The sequence below is a fragment of the Lathamus discolor genome, chromosome 2 (genome assembly GCF_037157495.1).
Source record: "Lathamus discolor isolate bLatDis1 chromosome 2, bLatDis1.hap1, whole genome shotgun sequence".
In the NCBI taxonomy this organism is placed as follows: Eukaryota; Metazoa; Chordata; class Aves; order Psittaciformes; family Psittacidae; genus Lathamus; species Lathamus discolor.
The window spans coordinates 40356979-40380681 of NC_088885.1; the positions used below are offsets into that span (position 1 = coordinate 40356979).

Here is a 23703-nt window from a genome sequence, read left to right on the forward strand (position 1 = left end):
ATGCTACTGTAACAGAAACCAGATTAAATTGAGAGCAAGGTAAGAAAAAAGTAGGGCAATAACCTCTGTTTTCAAACAGCATACATTCCTAAGATAACTGAAATACACACAAAGCAAACACCCTTAAGACTTAATATTCTTCAGTAATTTATTTCCAAATCAGGGTCAGGACAGTTGTTAATATTTATTTCATTTCTGCTGCAAAGAACGCAGGCCTCAAAGAAGAAAATCCTGGTAAGTAAAGGAAGATAGGACTGATATAAACTAATTGTAGGTCACACATTTCTTTCTGATCGCTCTTTCAAATAAAATACCAAACAGGAAATATTTTTTGCCAACCTTTCTTTTCCTAGGTGAAATATCTGTCTTTTCCCTTAGACAGACAAGATCTCTCCATCTCTGCTCTAGCTCATTAGCAAGGTAGTAACCACAACCAGCTATTCCACCATTCACATAGTGAACATGAATCAGCCTGGTAAGCACAATGAACCTCAGACATCAATTCAGTACAGAAACAGAGTTCACAGATGAATAATTTACTGCTGTCATCCCAATGATTACAAAAAGGAAATGGTCTATTTATTTGTAAAGCAACATTATTGATAAATGTCCAGTTTAACCCTGGGATTACATTTGCTAACTTTTTTCCCCTCAAAGTATTATTCCAGTGTAAAGCTTTTTTTTTTTTTTTTCTCCTTACAATGCTAGTATTTACCATTTAATAGCCGACTGGCAAAACAAAGACTTAACTTTTTAGTGTATTCCAGAGAGACTTGTACTAACATCAGCATATGACTGGGGAGGTGAAAATGGAGGGAAAAAAAATCAAACACAAAACTTAAAATTCTAGTAGACCAAATATCTAATAACATGAAGAAGTTCCTATCCTATATTTTGATTTTGGCCACTTAATTCCTATTCCATGTGAAGGCTTTTGCAGTCAATTTTGTTACAGACCCAATGTCTTCACTGCTCCTTACAGCCTCACAGAGAGATATCCAAGGTATTAAATTACTGCTGTTTAACTGTCTTTGCAATACAAACTACCCAGCTGACTAAATTCTCTTAGCTGAGGACTCATGCCATAGCAGCAGCTACGCTGCAGCCAGCTCCCAAGCAGCTAAGAGATGATTGCAACACACAGAGGAAGCTCCTGCTGACTTTACACTGTCAGCTCTTTCCAGCAAAGGAATATTTTACTTTGATTTCGGTAAAATTCCAAGCTCTAATTCCTATCTTCAGTGATGAAGCAGAGGGAAATGAATGAAAAATTAAAACCATATTATTTTTAAATAAAATATGAGCTTCCTTCAGCATATGTTAGAAACAAATCTATTGCTGAGACACTCCATTCTAGCCAAAAAACTTCTCTGCTTTAACTGCAGCAGAGGCAAGATTTACAGATACTGAAAATAACTCACTGAACTGACATCTTTCAGGATTACACGATTTACAGAGTCAAAAAAAAAAAATGCTAAAAATGAGCTAAATGATCTTTTTTATACTTTAATTATGAAAAGTGGAGAAAATTAACTTTCATTTAACACACTTGACTATTTGCCAGGCTATTATTTCTGTTGTTGTTAGTTCACCTCAAAACTACATTTCCCATAACAAAGCATCTGGTTGACTTTAAAATTGAATTAATACATTTATTTATGAAGTTTAATTGTCATGCTGAAAACACTGAAATTCCCATTGGCAGCAAAAACTGTCATTCTCCAATACAAAAAACCAGTTTTAACTAAATTGGAAGACAAAGAAAATCATTGAGATAAAATCATTTTGCGCAAGTTGAGGTCCTAGTTCAGTATGTTTAAGGAGGAATTCTTAATGCTGTTACTTTCAGGTTTGTTCACCAGAAGAGAAAACTGTCTGAAATACATATTTTCTCTATTTCTATTAGACATAAGAAGTGAGAGAAGGTGACTGGGGGCTGTGACTATACAGAGTGAGTAAAAAATAGCTAAGCCTTCCTGGTCTTTTGAATAGAATTAAGTGTTTCCATAAATATTTTCTAGCACATTCAAAAAGCAAGGGGGCAAGAGGAGCTCTGAAATCTCAGAAATATTTTATGTGTCAACTTTAATTCTTAATATTTTTTCACTCGAAATTTTTTCGTATCTGTTTTTAAAAAGTTCTCAAATTCTAAAAGCATTTTTTCAACTTTTGAACTTCTGCTGTTTTCAAATGCTGGGCTAACATTTGGAAACAAAAAAAATCCATTCAAAACAATTTTTGAATTTGTCATTTCTAGCATATTAAGAAAAATCAAGCCATTCACAAATCAGCCCTTAAACCTATCAGACAAATCTGGATTAAGTGTAAATCCAGTGATTAATTGCCAGTTTCACAATATATCTGAAGATATACCTGAACTTTCCTTTATCTTAGCCTCCATCTTCTTACTGATTATCCGGGTACTCATGTTTAAAATCAACACTTTGTGCTTTGGTAGTATTGGGCTCTGTAACACTGTTTTAATGGGCTTCTACCCATTAAAAGCTTACAAAAGCAGACAAAACTCCATTCAGACTCATGATCAGAAAATTAAATGAACTGGTTTGTCAGAAGAGCAACAGAGCAAAAATTTCAACCACGAGAACTGTTCACTATTGACAAAAAATCATACCCCTGTATTCTTTGTATATCAGATCATAGAGTCACAGAATAGTTCCATTTGGGAGACCTTTAAAGATCACATTCCAACCAGGTCATACTATATTCCTGATGGCAGAAGAATACTGCCATATGGCTCTGGCATCTATAAAAACAGAGGCAATTTTAGAAGTTTTTACCTACTAACTTAATCCACCATCAAAACTTGGGTATTTGGAGCTACAACTCATACAGAGCACACAGGTGACAGAGCTGCACTCCAGAGAGACAGAGCCCAGCACAGCCTGGTGCTCTGCTTAGCACAGCTCTCCATGTGCCAAAAGCTTCCCTAATGTCTGACTTTACCTGAATTTAGCTAAGCTCTGACTTAAGCACACTATTTTACCATGAGTCTTCCCTTTTTGCCTTCTCCTCACATCCCCACTCAGTGGCTGCTGGCTCACTGAGCCCTGTCATCTCTGGTGTTGTGCCCTGATGATAGCATTCCTGGGCAGCAGCTCTGTGTTTCATTGGTATCACTCATTTCAAAATATTCCAGTTCCTGCATGCTCAATTCATGTATTATCACAAGAACTTGGCAGGTCAGATTACAAAGTAGACCTAAGACTAAGTAAAAGCAAAAGCCAAAAGCAAGAAGTGTGCTTAAGACTGTAAGGTGGGATGAGGGTTTGGAAAATGATGGAATTTAACTGAAGGAGTGAGTTAAAAGCATGGAAAAGGAAGAGTAGCTTCTGTTGCAGTAGCCGATGGAGACATCAGCAGCAGTACCAAGAGACTCCAGTGCTCATTTTATTCCATAAGGAGTAACCACAGTCTCAGGCTAGTGGCAAAGGCCACTGTTCACAAGGCATAGTACTAACAACATAAGGATATTACAGGCCAGTGGTGCAGCAGAAAAACACTACTCAAGTCAAATACACTGTTATTTGATTTTTTTCCCCCTTCCTTTTATACAGTGATCAAAACATCTTCCTTTGATCAAAACAAGCCATACATTCCTCTTCTCATTTATCTGCAACAGCACTGTACCGTGTGCTCAACCTGCCTCTGCAATGGGTGCTTACATTCCAGCTTTATCACCCAGGCACTGGAGCACCTTATCCTCAACACACTTATCTCTCTTACTCCCTTCTTGATAGGGCTGAGAATCCTGGACCATTCACGTAACCTTGTTTTCCACATTTAAGTTCATATAAATAATTCATTTACTGATAATTATATTACACTATTAAAAAGTTATCTTCTATTGCAAAAATAAGCACAGTTCTTGATATATGTGGTAGCATCATTTACATTTGCATTTTTTCTTCTAAAGCTTTAAGGCAATTTATCTACATTTCTGGGAAGGGGGAAAAAAAAAAAAAAGGAAAGATATCTGCTTAATTTTAACCAGTAAAATTATTTTCTTTCAAATGAAATTAAACTATTTTTATTAACAAGATATTATAAATTAATATACTAAATGTAGATATATTTATACAGAAATGTTTATATTTTAAATAAAATTGAACTGTAAGTTTATATAAATGCAAAATACATACATTTTGGTCATTGATATCAAATTAGTATTTTTAATTTGAGTTTCTGATTTGATTATTCAGTGACAAGGGGCCAGAAGAGGCAGTAAGCAACAGTAGGCCCTTTTTTTAATTAAATTAAAACAGCTTGTGTATTTTTCCCTTCAAAATTTACAGTCTAGTAAGCTACTGGAAAAATAATCTGTGTTCCAGACAGATTCTAACATTAAATCTTGAAAAAAACCTGTGCTTCCACCAAATATCTTCAAAGCTCTAACATTTGGTGCAATGAAAGCACTTAGTATTTTCTCCTACTCATTTTGTTTTGGGCAAGGTTAAACATTATACTAATCCTACTCTTTTTCCTTTCTCTTTCTTTCCTGACCCTTTCACTTGAAAGCCCATCAACATAATCTCCTGCAAGCATAGCACTACCTGACAAACTATCACCCTGAACAGACCTCCATCCATCCTGCAAGGCAGCAGTTACAAGAAATCATTGAACTCTGAATGGTCCCTGCACCATCTGAGAATAAATCAGGAGGACAATATATTTCTTGGATCTAAAACAGCTCCATCAATAAGTAACCTAAGCATCAGGAAAATGACCAACTAAAATGCTGACGAACACTCATGGCCTTTTATTGGGGTCAAGGGGTAGGACTGCCCAGGAACCCTTCTGCCTTTCTTCTTCTTCCAAATACTCTGAAAGGCCTAATACCACACGATTTCTGATTCATGTGTTGTTATGGCTTTGCACCACCAGGCAAGCCAAGGCCAATTTCTCCTTTCTCCTTCCCGCAGTCACACTCAGCATATTACAAGTGCTCTCTGCATCATGAGGAGACAGCTCATACTACAGACGGTCAGAAATAATCAAGAGCTGAAAAACAAAGTCAAAGAGAGATAGATGCAAGTAGAAAAGAATATCCACAAAGCTTCAAAGCTCAATCAGATACAGCCCTTCTGCAGCTATTCAAAATCCAGAAGCCACTGTACTATGCTTTGTTGAGGAACACAGAGAATGAGAAAGGTTTACTCATTTTTTTCATTTCAGCATTAAGGCTAAAACTCTCCTTTGGCCATTTCATTTGCTTAAAGCTTCTATTTTATAAGTGTTCCAATTAAGAGAACGTGACACTCTCATCAGGCTTGGATTTCTTCTATTAAGCAGCTGCTCATTTTTTTAAGGCTACCTCAGAACAAATACAGACCCAAAACAGACTTAATAGTGGGTGTAAAGGGTACTGCTCTGTTGCCAGTGTCCACAAAGGGGACAGCGGTTTTACGCAAAGCAAAGATACACACCTGGGTGGACTTCTTTTGTCACACTCAAAAAAAAAAAAAAAAAAAAAAAGGCAAAAAGGTAAAGAAGTTCAGCCACTCCCAAGTGTTATATAGAAATCTCTAACAATTTAAAATACTTCTAGCAGATACATGTAACTGCTAAGCAAAATGCATAAAGCCTCTTCAAATAAGAATTACATCACAGTTATTCACATGGGAGAAGTCTGTAGATAAATCAGTATTTTCCCTTTTTCTAATATGGATCTAAAGAGTGCACACATTCTATGTAAAAACTAAATCACAGATTCAAATAAAAAGAAGTACAACCATGTCATAGAAATTCTGTCCTGTAATTCTACACTCTCATCATAACAGAAATATGCAACTAGTTTATTGGAAAAAATATGCAAGTATGGGACAAACCAATTGAGACAATTTCCAGAGGTATGTTAGACTAGGATTCGATCTCTCAATTTATTGGTAAACCTCAAATATAGGGTAAAACTTTCAATTTGCTTTATTCTTTGAAAGAGAACCATGGATATCTACAAAACAATACAACATTGCAAGCAATGATCACTCTCAAGAATCCTTTGCACTAGAAAAACTGACAGGTTGAGCTTGTAGCACCAGCATAAAAAAACCCCTAATGTCTGAACAGTAAAAGTGGCTCATCCTTATGGAATAAAATTTTACAAAGGGATAAGGAATAAATTCAAAAAATTTTCTAAGAAAAAATACAATTAGGAGAAATAAAGTCATTTGTCACATTCTCTCAACATGTTAATGTAAGGCCATGAGAATAAGGACAAGAAAAAATGAAGAGAAAAATTAACCTTGGCTCTAGAAATTCTCAGTCCAGAACCTCTGAAGTTTGTTAAGAAAATGCCACAGATGAACATAAAAATTGGTTTCATTATAACAAGATGGATGACTAGCTTTGTTCCTGCATAAGAAACAGGTCAGTACTTCTGAAAAGATATGAGCTTAAAATGAGGAACTAAATGGAAGCCATTAAATGTCACAATGTGAAATGCAAAATGGGTTAATCCAATCCTTTGATGTACGAAGAATTCATTGTTATAATTTCACATTGGAAAAGAAAATGTTGAGCTTTTACTTTTGATGAAAGGATATTAACAAAAATACTTACATGCCACTTTCAAATAATTAAATATGCCAGCCACTACAATTTGCTGGGGGGAAAAAAGAGATAATTTATCCCTGCCATTACACAAATGGAAGTGTAGGGCAAAGTCTAAGAACTTCCTGAAGGAAGATACTGGCAACATCAAGAAAATAAAACAAGTTCTCCTAATTCAGTGCATTAACTAAAAACATATTCCTGAAAATTCCTTTTTTTCCCCCCAGGATAAATGAGTAAAAGCGTGCTCCTTAACTGTTCTTCCTTTTAATGCTGATATTACCAATACTCCACACTGGATCAGACCAGTCACCCATCAAATCAAGTTCCCTCTTACTGATCACAATAAGTACGAAGTGTTCCAGGAAAGAAAAGCAGTGTCAGCAGTAGGAAGCAAGACTTCACAGACCCCTTTTGATTAAATGTGGCAGCCTCCAAGAGATGTATATCTGAAGTTCAGAAAGGAAAGAAAGAGTGATGTGATCTCCTTTTCCAGCTTTGACAGACTTCGTTGGTACAAGTACTCTGATAACAGGAGAGGGCAAGGGAATGTACTCAGTAGTGGCACCTCACTACCCCACAGTGTTGAGTGTGCTCACCAGCTCAGCTGTATTGCCATCCCCAAGGCAAGATCAAGCACAGCTCAGTGTCTACTTCAGTCAAGGGAGCACTCCTGAAAGGCAGCATGGACATGCCTCCACCAATTTTGTTCCCATTGACCTGACCAACCATTTCACACAACCAAGAGGACACTGACACCACAAACTCCCCATGTGCTATCAGGTTTCATGGGTAAGAGTCACCCCGACAGGCTGGTATGCAATGGGCACACTATCTCAAACATTATGAAATGGAAAAATACATATATCCATTATTAGAGGACCAGTCATACACAGTATGGACATAAGCCAGTACACGCTACCTGTTACTGGGATCAGAAATTTATTCCTGGCCCTCTGGTGCTTAGCAGTGCAGATATGTTATCTGCATCTGATTTGCAGTCCCTTGGATGTCTCCCATGACACTTGCTCTGTTATCATTTTTCATCTTACATTCTCTACAACTACAATGCATTTTTCGTTCATGTGGGTTTATATGCTGTGCAGTAATGCAACAAAAACATAACCATAAAGCACCCAACTTCCTGCAACAGAGTTGCACAGAGCAACCATATTAAACACCTAGTTCCAAAAAAGTAAACAGCAAACAGAAGCTCAAGAAGATCGGAAAAGGAAGTGGACAAGATGTGAAAAAGACCATACATATTAGTATGGCCCAGGTTCACTGAATATTCCCCATTCGTTCCCCACCATCAAAGAAATTCTGATAACATCTTAGTTTTTAAGTTGGCATTTTTATTAATCATTCCTCAAAAAAAGTTATAGACATTTCAAATACTAGTGCTAATATAGTTAGGAATTCCACAACTCAGCTTACAAATAACACCCATGAATTCTGTGGTTCTCCGTTGTCCCCTTTCTATTACTGCTGGTTGTACAAGTAAAGGTGGTCTGAATCATTTTCAATTTTATTGATCCTAAGATTTTCTATTAAGGATGTCCTACTTGCTGTAAATTGATTTGATGTCATAAGAAAGTCTATGAAAATGGGTTTGCTCAATAAGTTCTCTATTTAATAATCATGACCACTCTGCCTTCATTCTAACACAAAAATTAGCCATTATATTTCATGTAAATGTATTATCCCTTCACTTTTTACAGTTAAACATGATGTGCATCTGAAATAGACGTGAAAGAGAAAATTTACCATTTTATTTCTTTTTTCTCATCAACATATGCTATAAAAATTGATATATTTTGCATCCTAATTTTGATTCTTGGCACTGGGAGAGGTGATTTTTGTCCTGCAACTGCATATTTTATAGGCTTCATAATTTTTTGGCCGGAGGAACTGTGTGCACTGATTACTTCTGAGTCTCTGCAGACACTTTTGTGCTTCCTTAAATGTAGTTCAGTACTGGTTTTCCCCTACCGAATTACATCAGGTTTTCAAATCACTATAAATATTAACAATAGAACAAACAGTAATAAAAAAATAAAAAAAAAGCTGGCACTTTTATATCATCAACAGTGAAAAGTTGGACAGATGGACATTTTCCATAGATGCTCATATGCAAGTCTGTCTTACACCACTGCTTTCACATCCTGTATCTTATAGCCTGTGTAGTAACTGCAGGAAGAAAAAAAAGAGAAAAAGAAAAATGAAAAACAAACCACACAGAAACAGTGTAGATATATGGCAGCACAGCTACAGGAACAGTCTAGTGCAGACAGGATGTAGAACATTCCAGGAGGTACTCACAAGATAACAATCAGAAGAGGTGACAACCATTTTCCCAGAAGGCTGAAATACATTCTGCCTCCTGCACTCCTCTCAAGCTTTGTCTTATTCATATCAAGAATGATTTTTATGGCTTTGACTCAGGCAGATAAAGCAAGTCATTTAAACAGGCTTCAGAGGCGAAGAAGGAACATACCATGAGTTGAACAAAAAAAAAATCCCATTTAGTAGGTGAGCATGATTTACAAAATGCTACTGTGCAGGGGCTCACAGGGGAGCAAGGGAAAACTTCCTGCAGGCAATCTGGGTTTATTTTAATGCACAAACCAAATCAACCACTCTAGGACTTCTTACAAGTAATTGCAAGAAGACAACTGAAAAGCCTGCACTCTTCTCTTTCTCTCACCTCTCTCTTCATACACATATGGTGGATTTGGTTCATATCCTTGGGCAACTGGAGAGGAACAAATAAATAATTGGTGCCTGATGGCTATGTGGAAAAATTCAGTCTTGAAATTCTCTTCCAGGGTCCTCTGGCACAACTTACAAAATCACACATAAAGCTATAGCCAGGCCTCTCTGCTTGCTATCCCATATTTCTTCCTCCTTTCCTCAGCTGAAGGAGGATATTTTTATCTTTGCCTCTAGCTCCAAGGACTGTTTTCTCAATGACTTCTCCAATGAGCTTATTCAGGGTACCCTAGGAAATCCATTAAAAGTCTGCTTTAGTAATCCATCCAGCATTTCATTCCCCTATGGCATTCACTGTGGCAGTTCATTCGAAAGACTTCATAAAAGCAGAGCATATAAACTGAATAAGGTTTTTAACAAATCAAGAAAAAAAGTTAATAAAATGAATCTGCCTGGAGGTTTGCTAACACATACTCTTGGAACAGAGAGGCAAAGAGAAGGCAGCAAGAAAGATAATGACAGGAGCGGCGAAGAGGAACCTGAGGAAGGACAGGATGGAGGGGAATCACAGAATCTAAGAACAGCTGAAGTTGGAAGGGAACTCCAAGATCATCTAGTGCATCACCATACTCAAAGCACAGTTAATTACAGCAGATTGTTCAGGACTGTGCCCAGTCCTCCTCTGAAAATCTCCAAGGATGGACAATCTACCAGCTCTCCGGACAACCTCTGCCAGTGTTCTGTCACCCTCACCTTGGACAAGTTTTTGCCTACATTTAAACGGAATTTTCAGTTTACAAAATATTTCAGTTTACACCCATCATCCTTTGTGCTTTCACAGGGAACCGCTAGGCAGTTTGTCTCTTCTTCTAAACTGAACAGCAAAGAGTATGGCCATCCTAGAGGCAAACATCTGACCATACCGATTTTTCATTCCCTTTCCTGCTCCCCTCCAAATGTTCAGTATTACCATGATTATTCTTGTGAGAGTTGGCAGATAAAGATACAAACACAAGAAATTCCTCAGAAAGTAAGGACTCTTAAAATATCAGATTATTACAATAATAGCCTGATTGAGTTGGGTATGTCTCCTAAGGAAAGATGGTACTTCTTAAAAATCAACATTTTATGACCTTTTCAGGAGCACTGGGAGTATCCAAGAACAGCAGCTTCAGGCTGTGTCCCCAGAGATTAGGACAGGAAAGCAGTAGGATGATACTTGTGATTTTGTATCAAGTTCCCCAAGACTTAGCAGAAAGTAGATTTCTCCAAAACTGTTTGAGAACCCACCCTAATCATCAGCTCCCCCTTTGATCCAGCCTTCCTGCCAAGAACTGCTGCAGAGAATCTTAGTTTCTTTCTGCAAGTTCAATTGGAGTTGCTGCTTTTATCTACATAGCATTGCCACAGACAAGAACAAAAGGTCACGGAGCAATTTACACTGTTACAGAGAGATCACTAGCTAAGGTACCTGAAGAAAATTCCCAAGTAAACACTGCTGAGATGAGTGTACCTGTAACTTCTGTAGCTGAGTTTATCTAGAAGAGGCAAGTGCATGTGGAAATACCTACTACATGCTATGGAGTAAGAGAATTCACTAACCCCTAACAAAGTAAAGACAAACTTGTCATAGAGAAGCATAAAGAAAATTCTTGTTTGAGATGCTAGTTCCCTGTTTATACTCTTTATTTAGAGGATGAAAGGCTTTACAACTTATTTTTTTTCCATCAGACGGCACACTGAACTAGGGAGTTTTCCAGAACAGGAAATCAAACTTAGAGCTTCTCCTAAAATTCATGTGTGTTTCCTTCAAACTACACAATTGAATGAAAGCCCATGGAAGCAAAAGGCCAAAGGAAGGAAAAGCCCTGAAATTATATTGTATAAAAGAAGAATGTTCTCTGGAAAGCTTTTAAATGTTGCCTTTTGACTTCTTAACAACATAATTTTTTAAGTGCTCTAAAGAGCAATCTGTTTTCTATTGACTCCTCCAGAAAACAGTATTTTGGTTTTATTTGTTTTACTCTTATCATGTTATGTCAACATGACAGCCTGGCACCTGATGCTGACCTTACTGGATTCTTGATAGAGGACCCAACACTTCAACTTAAAATGCTGTCAGTTGCTGCTTAAATGAAAATCAAAACAACAAATTTCAAAACCATGTATCTTTTAACTTACACCATATTTAATGGTGTTTCCTTTATCAATTCTCCTGATTTTCTGAGTAAGATAAACAATAGTTCTAAAGCTATAGATTTTGAAAAGGTGCTTCAAGTCCAGCAGTTAAACACAGGGTTGTGTTTCCTCAGAACTAAAAGTAGTAAAGTTTACTTAGGAACTACAAAACAGCTGTTACTGTGGAAAAGCATTTCTCCTTGCTGATAAGTTAACATAATTTTTTACATTACCTAACACAGAATTTGTTCAATCCCAAATTGTCACTGTATTGGCAGGAGGCGCAAGCAGCTCTGATGAATACTGGAAGGTAGTAGTAACGTGATTCTATGCAGCCAAGTTTGGTTTCATTTGAAAGACTTTCCTTGAACCATGTCAGTGTTCCTTGAACACTTTTTTCTACTGAAATAGAATGAGACCTGAACAATGGCAAATTATATATCATGTATTTGTTTCAGTTGGTAGTCTTGTAACTTTCTCAGAAAAGACAGGACGATGGCCTCTTTTGACGAAAAGGTAGACTAGATGGCCAATAGGGCTGATTCGGGATAGCAATTTCTCTGTCCTTATATTCTTCAAAATATTACAGAAATTATTCAGAATTTACATTTTATTTTATGACAAGATTTAGATTGGTTTATGAAAAATCCCTGGAATCTTTTTTTTAGCATTAAAACAATTTATAGGCAAGGCTACTTTACACAGTTCGGATACGAATCAACACCAAGGAAGCAAATTATGATCAGAAACATTACCACCTTTCTTCCAAGTAGGTAAATTTGTGCCTTTATAGTTGAAAACTAGATTTGCATCAACTGCAAATCTTCTACTGCCTAATAACCTTGGAAAAAAGGCACACTGTACAAATTAAGGGTTTCTCTCCACTTCGAAGTTCTGAGTAGATCCTTATCTAACATTTTATGCCAGTGCATTGTGAACAATTGCAGCAAGTTTACACAGAACCAGACTCCAAGTTTCTAATTTCTATTGCATATCCAGTCCTAGAATACCAAGTCCTCTGTTTACAAATAAAGACCAATACCAAAACAAGTTTCCTTACACTTTCAAAGTGCCCTGTCAGCATGTTTCAGATAGGTTAGGGAAAGCCATTTCTCTTACAGGCTCTGGAAACAGACCACACTCCTTGGATTGATCAACATTTAGCCAAGACAGACAATTGATACAGGCAAGTTTGGAATGTGCAAGCTATACTGGAGATGTACAAAGCTCAACATACATTATGACAGCCCACAGTCATAAACCAGAAATTATTTCAGTCCTTATTGCATTAATCTTAACTCAAATTGGTGACTACCAGCTGACTTCTACACCTCCCTGACAATCATCAACAGCCCCTACTCCCTCAAAGTATTATCACAGTAACCATGGAGAAAGTGGACTGCTTTAAGCAAGGTACATTTCTTAAATGAGATTCTGATCTGTCTGTAGTTCATACAGGAGAGTTGCCTTCCCTAAATACCCAAACAGGATTCCTCCCATCCGTACTTTTCTTAATCAACTTCAAACAAGCTCTCCAGCTAATGCAAGCGAGAAAGTCAGCCAGCTTCTCTTTCACTTGGCCCATCAATGGAGAGCTGTCACCAAATTAGACTCATGTAGGTGAACCTTTAAAATCCCAGCAGGCAAACTCACCCATAATGTAACTGATATCCCAGGCATAAGCAGACAAAGGTAGCCATAGTCAAAATGTACACCTGAATGCTTTAAGTTTTGGCCTGAGGTTTGTATACATCCACATGCACGTGATGTATGAGCAGAAACAAGACCATAAAGTGAAAAACTGACAGAAAGAGGAGTAAAATTTTATTATTCTCCCAAATACCAACATTTTCCATCAAATCACTAAGAAAAAACAGTGTTGTCAAAGTTTATATTCTTTTAAACAAACCTGTATAAAGTATAGTTTTCAAGTTCCTACTAACATTGTGACTAAATGGTAACTATGTTACGCAGAACCACTGAGGTACAAGAAAATGAAGCCAAATCTACTGAAGTCAACATGAGATGTATGTTCCACAAACTCCTCTTTCCAAACAGCAGAATTTCAGCATGAAAGAATTTCTGTAAGTTTCATGATCAATAACTGTAGTGACAAAATATAAAGAACTTCAAAAAATGTTAAATATCTGTGCTAGGATTTCTCTCCAGCACTCCTTTGATTTTGCCCATTAGCCTACAGAGTTCCCAAATAAGAAAGCTCTTATTGTCTCCTGTCTGTTTTCCACTATAGGTTTTTCTTACCTTAATTGACAGGGATAATTATCAATTTATAATGAGAGATTGCAACTAAATCCAGACTAAAACCACAAGAGTAAAAAAAGTCCACAATTTAAAAAAAAAATAAAATGCAATCAAATATTAGTGGTTGTCTCACACAGCCAGGCCAACTTCCAGCATCGCATAAAATCAAACAATAGGAAACTGGGGGGGGGGGGGGTGGAGAGAGGGGTGCGGGATGGAGCATTGTACCAAGCCACAATAGTAAACAACCATCATGTTTGGGTCACATAAGTCTACGTTGCCGTTTGCTTCCTTTTTTAGCCCCCACCTCTTGTTTTTACATTTTAATTTCAATGGATTTCTTATTAACCTATATAAGTTTTGATTTATAACACTTATCACAACTGGGTTACAGACTGCTCTGTATACGAGTTCACAGACAACATAAGAAATCCATAAACTAATCATTCAGTCAGTTCTGTGTTGACAAATATTAAAGGCTTCTAAATGTTTGCTAATGATACAACTATTTTATGATTAAGTTTGAGGCAAGCTAACAATGACAGTTTGTCTAAGACAAATTAACCCTCTGGGTTGAGCGATGACATTTCAAACATTAAAAAATACTTAGATACTTTATATACTGTTGAAAATGAAGGATTTTGGTTATGTCAATGGACTTACAATAGTATGGTAACTAGTGTAAGTGAAATAAAACCAAGTTTGCAGTGTTATGCCAACTTACGAGTATTTTAACAATTAGAGTGCTACTATATATCAGTAGGAAGAAATATTAATTCTATTTCAAAAAACTATAGAGAAGTGGACTGACAGTCTAATATTAATGAGACAAAAAAAATTATTTGATTTACCTGACTTTGCAATTCACTTTGTTGCTTCAGACGAAGATTTTCTGGTGTATCAGCCACTGTAGTGAAGGATTGCTTTGGGTAATGTCTAGAAGAAGAAGCAAAAAGCCGAACGGTAAATATTTACACACACTAGAAAGTCAGATGCATCCCAGCACTCTTGCCTACAGTGTACAGAACTCTTTCGTACTTCAGCAGATTTGTGTTAGAAACATTTACTCTAAAAATACTGTTCAGTCATGCTTCACAGAAACAAGAACAGGTTCCTGTAATGCATCTATATCTCACCCATTTATCCTGCCCAGCTGAAATTTGTTTTCAATAGAGTGAACAAATCTATGTTTATCTGCAGTTCTGGTATAGTCATGTGCTGAACAAAGACAAAACTAAAAGGCCTTAAAACAGAAGTGGGATAGAGAAACTGAAGTCACATCAGTGAGTACAGTTGGAGCACCATGGTATCTTAAATCCATTAATGCTGAAACAAGAAAGATCAAGGCAGGTACATTCCAGGTACAGAAAGGTCAAATGCTTTGACAGTAAATGTGTCAATACTGTGCTGTAATATCCAGTACCAAAGGCTGTAGTGTCTCAGAACTGCAATCTATCAGACATAGCTATTTTCATTTGAAATTTTACACTTTACAATATGTTCCTACTATTGGCTTTGACATTTTATAGACAGCTTTAATAGTAAAATCCTACTCATTTATAGAACCATAATTTATTCATTTTCATAGATTAATACTTTTCCTTCCAATATCTGAAGGGAGCCTACAAAGACACCAGAGAGGGACTCCTCATCAGGGACTGTAGTGACAGGACAAGGGGTAATGGGTTAAAACTTAAAGAGGGGAAGTTTAGATAGGATTTTAGGAAGAAATTCTTTACTGTAAGGGTGGAGAGGGACTGGAATGGGTTGCCCAGGGAAGTTGTGACTGCTCCATCCCTAGCAGTGTTCAAGGCCTGGTTGAACAGAGCCTTGGCGACATGGTTTAGCGTGAGGCGTCCTTGCCTATGGCAGGGAGGTTGGAACTTTATGATCTTAAGGTCATTTCCAACACCAAGAATTCTATGAATCTGTGATTCTATGATCCTGCAACTTTACATCCAAACAAAAAGTTCCATTATAAGAAAGACTACATAAGGAAGAAAATAACAAAATTAAACATCCTCTTCCAAAACAGGGATATTATTATGAGGCAGCAACACTATGGGGAAAGTGATGCTTACTAATTTCCAGCATCTTTAGTCTCAAACAAAAATATTCACCTTACAACCATGTGAGGCACTCATGCCTTCTGTTTCTGCTCAAAGCTTCCCATGTCTGCCAGCTACCCCAGCCTCTAATACTTCAGAGGTACAAGACCACAGGCATAGGATTTTAGGCACAATAACATCTGCAGCTTAATTTTTACAGCAAGACTAAGCAGTAAGTAAGCATTTGAAGACTGGAGATACACAGTATGAAACATTCCCATGTTCAAACTCCAGGCTATCTCTAATTGTGTTCTTTCAGCAGCTAGTTCAGTCGCTATGGCTCCATCATAAATTTTCTGTGCCTTGTGTAGATAATACATATTTTCATTCAAAATTGTATTTTGCTAGAAAGTTTTATTTTCCATTTACAAGTTTTATTTCCATGAAGTGCATGGTTCCAGTGAAAAGTAGTTCATTTTTATCATTTCATATCTAAAACACCCATGAAAAATTAAGGAGGATTTCAGATTTTAGCTAAAAGCTGAATGTTTCCTGCTTAGAAATGGGAAACCAATACTTCATAAGAAATGCTGCCTGGATTTCACACAGGCCACTCTCTGCTATGAGCCCGATCCCTCATCTCAGATGACATCTTGCATTGCCAGACTTCTACACTAGAGCACAATGGAGCAGGCAGATCCATCAAGAGGCTGTAGAACATCCCCTCATTTATGGTGTCACGATACACAGAGAAAAACAGAGGAGAAATACAGGACAACTTGGGCATTTCAGATTCCCAGGGATTAATAACTGCACAAAAAGAGCAAAGATGCAACACTTTGATGGAAGTTTTTCCTGGAAGAAACATAAAAGCCATCCCAGGTTGGATAATGGCAGATGGATGAATAATGCCACTGTAAGTATAAAAGCTTGCAGTGAAATGCATTCCCACCATTATGTTAACCACTTGTCTCATACAGCTCATATCACTGAAAACTAGAAAACAAAATTTGCAGGCATGACACCTTCCAGTTTAATCTTTTGTAGCTACAGCCAAGTCTTCCCAAGTCCCACCTAAGCTGTAGCTTTGGCCAGAGAAACAAGGAGTACTGCATACACTGCAGTGTATGCACATCTTCCTCCACTTTCAAACTAGGGGCTCCGCCATCACCACCCCTCTCACAGCCAGATGATGCCAACCAGCCAAATGGCTTAGCCACAGCTCCAGCACCACACAGGAAGACAGACTGAGCCTTTGCTTAGAGGACATCAACTGGAACCAGCTCTTGCAGGTGGTATCAGCACAGTGTAATACCTTGGGATGAGGAAGATATTTCCAGAAGGACTTCTTTTTTATTTCACCTCTTCCTCCTTCTGTATAGAGGAGAAAAACAAACGCCAGACTGGCCACAGGGAGGGTCATAAGCCCTGTTTGGAAAGTAGTAATGGACAGATGGGGAAGGCAACAAGCCACTTCACAGTCAGGGCTTCCTGACAACCAAGGAAGACTAGTAGTGAGCAATGCATAATGCACACCTTAATGAGTAAGTCTTTCAGATAGCAGCCCTGAGATATCCACGGATAAGTCATGTAGATGACAGAATCCTTCCCCCTAAAAAAAATGTCAACTGCCACACATGCAGTTCAAAAATTGTTACACACATGTTGAATGCCAAAAGGATTCCCACAGACTTTCATAGTGCTATTTTTCACCATGGCTACATACCACGATGCTGGTACTATGACAACGGCAATCACCTGTACTCTTTTTAATATGGAAAGCACAGAATAGGAGTCAGCTCAAATGGGTTTTTTGTCCTAGCCCCCTTATGAACCATGTGAACAACACTGTGAAGTGGGTGTCACGGCAACAGTCCCTGGGGACCCTGTTAGCAAGAGCAGCAAATAGCATGTCTTTGCAAACCCAGGCTATCGAGATAAACCTTTTCTCTACTATATAGCATAGGAAAATACATCTTGTCCCTACCATACAACAGCTTTTACTTCTGATCATTTGCAAAAGACATGGTTTCTTCCACAATTAGCATTCAGAAACTCACAGGTATTTCAAAAATCAGTGCAAACCACTTAAGAACCAATGTATCTAAGATCATACTTATTTTGGAAGCAGTAGCTCCAAACTGCAAGCAAAAAAAGGTATCCTTAGCCTTAAACAAGCAGTGCTTTATTATGCTTCAAATTACCATGTAAACTGATTATATCAATGAAAAGTATTTACACTTGACTATGAAAGTAAACAACACATGACAAGTGAAAAAAATCTGCTGAAATTTAAATCGGACTTCAAACTGATCATATTAACCATTTATCACAATGTATTATGATGATTAAAAAAAGAATCATTTAGCAAAATTAAATTAGCAGATCATTCTACTATGGGTTGTCATTTTAACTGCGGCTGATTTATGAAACCACCCACACAGTATATCAAACCAGAAAGACATGGGTTTAGATATATCCCTTCTAATTTATGGAAATTCTTGTCTCAAACACATTAAAAAGACTAATGTTAAATTTAACTCCTATCTTCAGCATTCACATTTGTTTTAAGCTTACTGATAGTATGTCTTCAGGATCATTAAAAATACTACTATTAAAGATATTACATTACCTGAAAATTATTTAAGATGCATTGTACCACTGGATACTTTTGACTGAAATAGAAGGCTGAAACACAAATGATAAAGTTATCAAATCTGGTTTTTAACTATAAGTTTAAGGCTATACCATGTTTCATTACAGCGTTCTGAATAAGAATGAGTAACTGGACAGCAACAGCCTTTAATTCAAAAGGCTAACAGTGCTAGCATGGTACCCTGGTAATCCGTTGCTCAATTTTCCCTTTGTCCAAGATTTCCTCAAAAAAGCTAGAAATTGTTTAAAGAGGTTGATGTCATGTCAGCTATTTAATAGCATTGTCCAAACGATTTTTTGTTTGCTTAAGTCTTTGTTAGTAGTCTAAGTCTACTTAGCAATATGTCTTACCACACTAATGCTATTAGGATTAATCCTGTATAAAGATCTATACAAGAAATTCCAGAACAAATCAGGATACACAGTATGGTGTCTCTGCTGTGGGTTACTGTATTGCCTGCTTCAGATGCACATCTTGATTAATAAATCAAACCACAACTCAATCTCTGGCTCCTTCCGAAGAACCTCTTACACTTTCGTTATTTGGAAACACTATCAGTAAAACCCCCATGAATTCAGGAAAATGCCTGAAAGTTTCCTAGCTTTTCCAGTGATGAAAGATACAAATTTTACCAAATACTTGTAAGGTTTTTTTATCAAATAACTGTAAGGTTTTCACCACCTTTTCCACACTTTCAACCAACAAAAGGAATAAAAAACATGTTCCAAGAGATAACGGGATGAAGATTCAGCTTTCCCTCTTTTGAAAAAGGTCAAATTCAAATACTGAGATAAATTCAAGCCTGGATTGGTATTAACTTGCTTATACCTCAGTCTGACTTATCCAACATTTATATTAACATTTACAATATGACTAAGAGATATTTGCGTGTGTGTATTTTCTAACTGTAATGTTAACTGTTCACAGTTACAGAATTATAACCTTTGTCAATTATAACCTTTGTCAAAAGTCAGGATTATTGGTAAATTTCCACAGTATAAAATGTGTGATATTTTTTAACCAGAGAACAGCCACAAAATACACAAATTAGAATTATTCTCCTAAACAGAGGTTCAGCTCCATCACACCTGTTACTAAGGGCAATGAGGTTTTACAGCATTGGTGGATAATGGAAGAGTGACTGACATCATCTACCTGGACTGTGCAAAGCATTTTACACTGTACTGCACAACATCCTCATCTCTAAACTGGAGAGACATGGATTTGATGGATGTAACCCTTGATGGATACAGGATTGTCTGGATGGTCACACTCAGAGTCACGGCCAATGGCTCAATAGCCAAGTGAAGACCAGTGAAGAGCGGTGCTCATCAGGGGTTAGTCTTGGGACTGAGAGAGTTGGGCTTCACCCAGTAAAAGAGAAGGCTCCAGGGAGACCTTAGAGCAGCCTTCCGGTACCTAAAGGAAATCTGAAGAGGGACTTTTTACAAGGACATGTAGCAATAAGACAAGGAGGAATGCTTTTTATGATCTTTTCATAATACCAATTGCCATCACTGACTGTCACATTAGGCTATATCTGCTCTCTCCTAATTTTTGTTTATAGTAACTGTTCTTCTAATTAAAGCAAGGTAAAAAAAAGGAGGGGGGGAGGGAAATATACTTATTTTCAGTTGCAGTAACAGAGTGGAAAAATTAAAAACAGCAAAATAAAATTAAACCAATCTTATCAGAACTATGAAAAACTATAAAAGCTAGTTACGTTTTTATAACTCGCTCTTCAGTGTAGTCAACACAAAAGTTTCAAATTGGAATTAAATAGTGGGTAACGATGCAGCAGTTTGTATGCAACCCAAGCTCACAACAACTGATGGACAGGTAGGGAAGCTCCATCTCCAACCTGTGAGGGCCCAGTCTGTTAATCATGATCTGAGTCTACATCCAAACAGCACAAAAACAGAGAAGAAAGATGGGAGATCTCCAGTTAACTCTCGTATAAAAGATATGAGATGAAGTAATTTACCCAGGAAAAAAGGTGACAAGATATTAAACTGTGCTGAGTCAGGGAGTGTTTAAGCTGGCACCTTACCACCACATTTGAAGAGGCATGGGACTGCTTGCTTCTCCCTACCTTGAAACCATGCCATTCACAGAAAGACATGCACGATGAACGACAGCACAGAAAGAAGCAGCAGGAGGGAAATCTTGCCCACAGCTGACTTGCTTTGAAATTCTTGCTCAGTTGCACTTTGATCCCAGAGGGATTCCTCTGTTTTGGTTTGAACCTTCTGTGCAAGATCACTTATTTACATGCAACTATAAAGGCTTCTGGGGGAGAAATAATGTAACTAGCAGACAATACTGCTTCAGTACTGCAGTACTCTGGAAATGAAGTGGACAAGGAAGATTTTGCAATTCTTCACGAACAGCTCTGAATATGGCACTCTCTTTGGGTACTGGTATCTAGCCAGCTGTTTGAAGAATAGATACTCTAGCTGCAATTAGTTTGCCTTGTCTTCTATTGTCCAAGGGACTTACTTTTTCAGATACTTAATTTGTGTGTCTGCAACTCTTATTTGAAGTAAAAGGGAAAGTTGCTCCTGTATGCTAGCTAAATACAAGTTCCTGTTCACAAGAAAACTCCCCTAAAGAGATGAGTTTGTAGTGGTTTGGGGGAGAATTAGCTAATATAAGCTCCATAAAAATATAAATAAATAAATAAATGTTATAAGCAAGGATATTCCACTTGCTTGTAGGGGTATGGCATAACATCCTCGCTACTGGAATGAACAAAAGGCCACATATCATCATACAACCCGCCACATGGTGTACATCATTGTGCTACAGGACTTGCACTGATACCTATCTACAGAGACCCATACCTTGGGCTCCCTTCAAAAGCTACGGTTAGGGACCACATTAATATTGACTGTATCGGGCCCCAAGACATAAGTTAGTGCCTTATTGTCTTCTGCTAGAAGCTGAAAAAATGAGCCATTTACTGAAAAATAGCAAGGCAGAAAATTATGTTTACATTTTAGACAAAACAGTGTAAAAAACTGAATAACCAATACTAATATCAAACTTTATTACTCTTGCCATTTGAATTTCCATACAGAAATTCTACTCTATCAAAATAGTGGAGTCGTTAGCTCTGCAAACGTATGTTATATGATGAAGAACACCTGAAATCACAGAGAAGTGGACTACATAATAATCTTGTAGTCACTGGCAGAAAGGGAAGTATGGAAAACAGGTCTAGACAGAAGACTGGAACCTACAGTAGATTATTTTAGAATTTTAAAAGCCATCTAATTTTGAAAAAGAAGTAAAATCTTGTAAATTTCTAATGTTTTCACATAAGCATTAACATTCTTCAAGTGGCCAGTACTGGCTAAGTTTTAGAGAAAAAGTGTAGAGGTAACAACATTAAACTACTTTGTACATATAATACCACTATGACCAAGAAACCTACTCCAAATACATCTTCAGGTATTGGCCAGAAGATAAATGGTTGCCTGAATTTGCAATGCTCTCATACTGAGATTTTGATTACAACCAACTCCCTTGAAAACCACTCTAAGCAGGATTGGTAAAGACAGGGCAAATGCTGCCAGACCACCCCCAGCACTGTGCCATTGGGGCAGCTGGGTACACACTCTAACTGCCAAGGATTGCAGTCTCCCCACTTCCTCCCAAAAATTGTCTTAGAATGAAAAAATCCTCTAGTTCTTAGACGGCATTTGTATTTTTCCCATTTCTCGTATTTTTCCTGTAACTCTATTTTGCAATTTCATATTTATTACACATAAAAAGATCTACTGCTAAGGATACGGGCGAGTCTTGCTTCTTGAGAAATTCAACTCAAAACCTTTGCATTTTAAAGTCTTGGAAAAATATGGCAGAGGGGGTCACAGTTCATATTTAAGAAACTTACCACATAATTAAAAGAATTGTTATAATACAGATCACAGCCAAGTGACATTCAGATTCAGCATAAAGATCAAAAAGTGTAAAAGTCAAGCACCACGAATGTGAAAAGTACTGCCAGACTTTTCAGTGGAGCCAGGCACTCACCCTTTCAATAATTTACCTATTCCTCAGCTATGGGATGCCAGTGCCTAGGGAAAGAAAATGAATCAGTAGCACACTGAGAAGCACAGGTTAGCCTGGAGCTGTGCAGAAACCCATCAGCAGCACACTAATTGGTATTGACAACAGATCAAAAAGTGAGAGCCACTGCTGGAGTAGGAACCATAGAAGATGCACAGAAAGTTCAGGGAGACTTGGAAGGCAGAGGTAAATGTAGCAAAACAAAGCAGTAAATAAAAATCTGACTGCAACAGGAAAATCTGTTGAAAAGCACAGGAAGGGAGAAGACGCTCTCATATCTTACCATTTGCCATTGCGACTCCTCCCAGGATATCACCCAGTGAGTTCAGCCAGAGCTCACCTGGGTTTGTGCTTTACCCAGACACGGAAAACCCCATAGATGTTTAAGAAAACTTTGTTTTTAAATACTTTTAAGCAATCATCAATGGAACCACAAAGGCTGATGCCTTAATATTTCCAATTCTTTTCTTTCAGATGGTATGATTATTTCTTTCAAAATATCCAGGAGATAAAATTCCATGAATATAAGCCATAAAAAACATAGACTGAAGCTGAGTTTCTCACTAACTGTACTTCTGATTTACATCAGCAGATGTAGCAGAGTAAAAAAACCAAACACATAGTATAAACCAAAGTTGCTTCAGCCTACAATTTTTTTTATCCCTTCAATATCTTGCTGTCTTCTTTTAAGAATATCAGCAAGAAAGCACAGAGTTACACCATAAAAGCAACATATTTTGCCCAGGTCTAAATGCTTGGTCCGCCTACTCCAGCATACTTCTGACATGCTACATAAAGAGGTACACATGATGAATGTTTATCAAACCTCTACAGTGCAGGTTTTTGTGCAAGTTCGAGGTTTGACTGGGATATAATTCATGCGTATAGCAGTGGCAGCTTTTCTTACAACTTTCCTAAATTTTCCTATTAATCATGGATGGGTATCTCAAGCAGCACAACACTGGATTATGCAAGTGGTTTCTAAATTCTGCTCTTACTTATAATATGATAAATGTGCTCTTCTCCACCCCCACTTTCCCTCCCCCTTCCTGAATTCTGGAATATTTTCAAGTAATAAGAACTTTTATGGAGGAAAAAAAAAAAGAAAAATTACTCAAGTAAATGCTTTCTCTGCTTATCACGAGCCAGTACTTCCGTACATGTCTAACTCCAGGGATTCCCATCTTACATAACAAGACTACCAAA

General features: G+C 37.4%; 1 protein-coding gene across 2 annotated transcripts in view; it reads right to left on the reverse strand.

Moving 5' to 3' along the window:
* The window catches only part of NEBL (nebulette), a 253175-nt gene that overhangs the window by 163097 nt on the left and 66375 nt on the right, over window positions 1-23703 (reverse strand). For both annotated transcript variants that reach the window (XM_065666541.1, XM_065666540.1), the window contains exon 3: window positions 14571-14655. In XM_065666541.1, the coding sequence (XP_065522613.1) occupies window positions 14571-14655 (85 nt within the window). The remainder of the gene's footprint in view (window positions 1-14570; window positions 14656-23703) is intronic.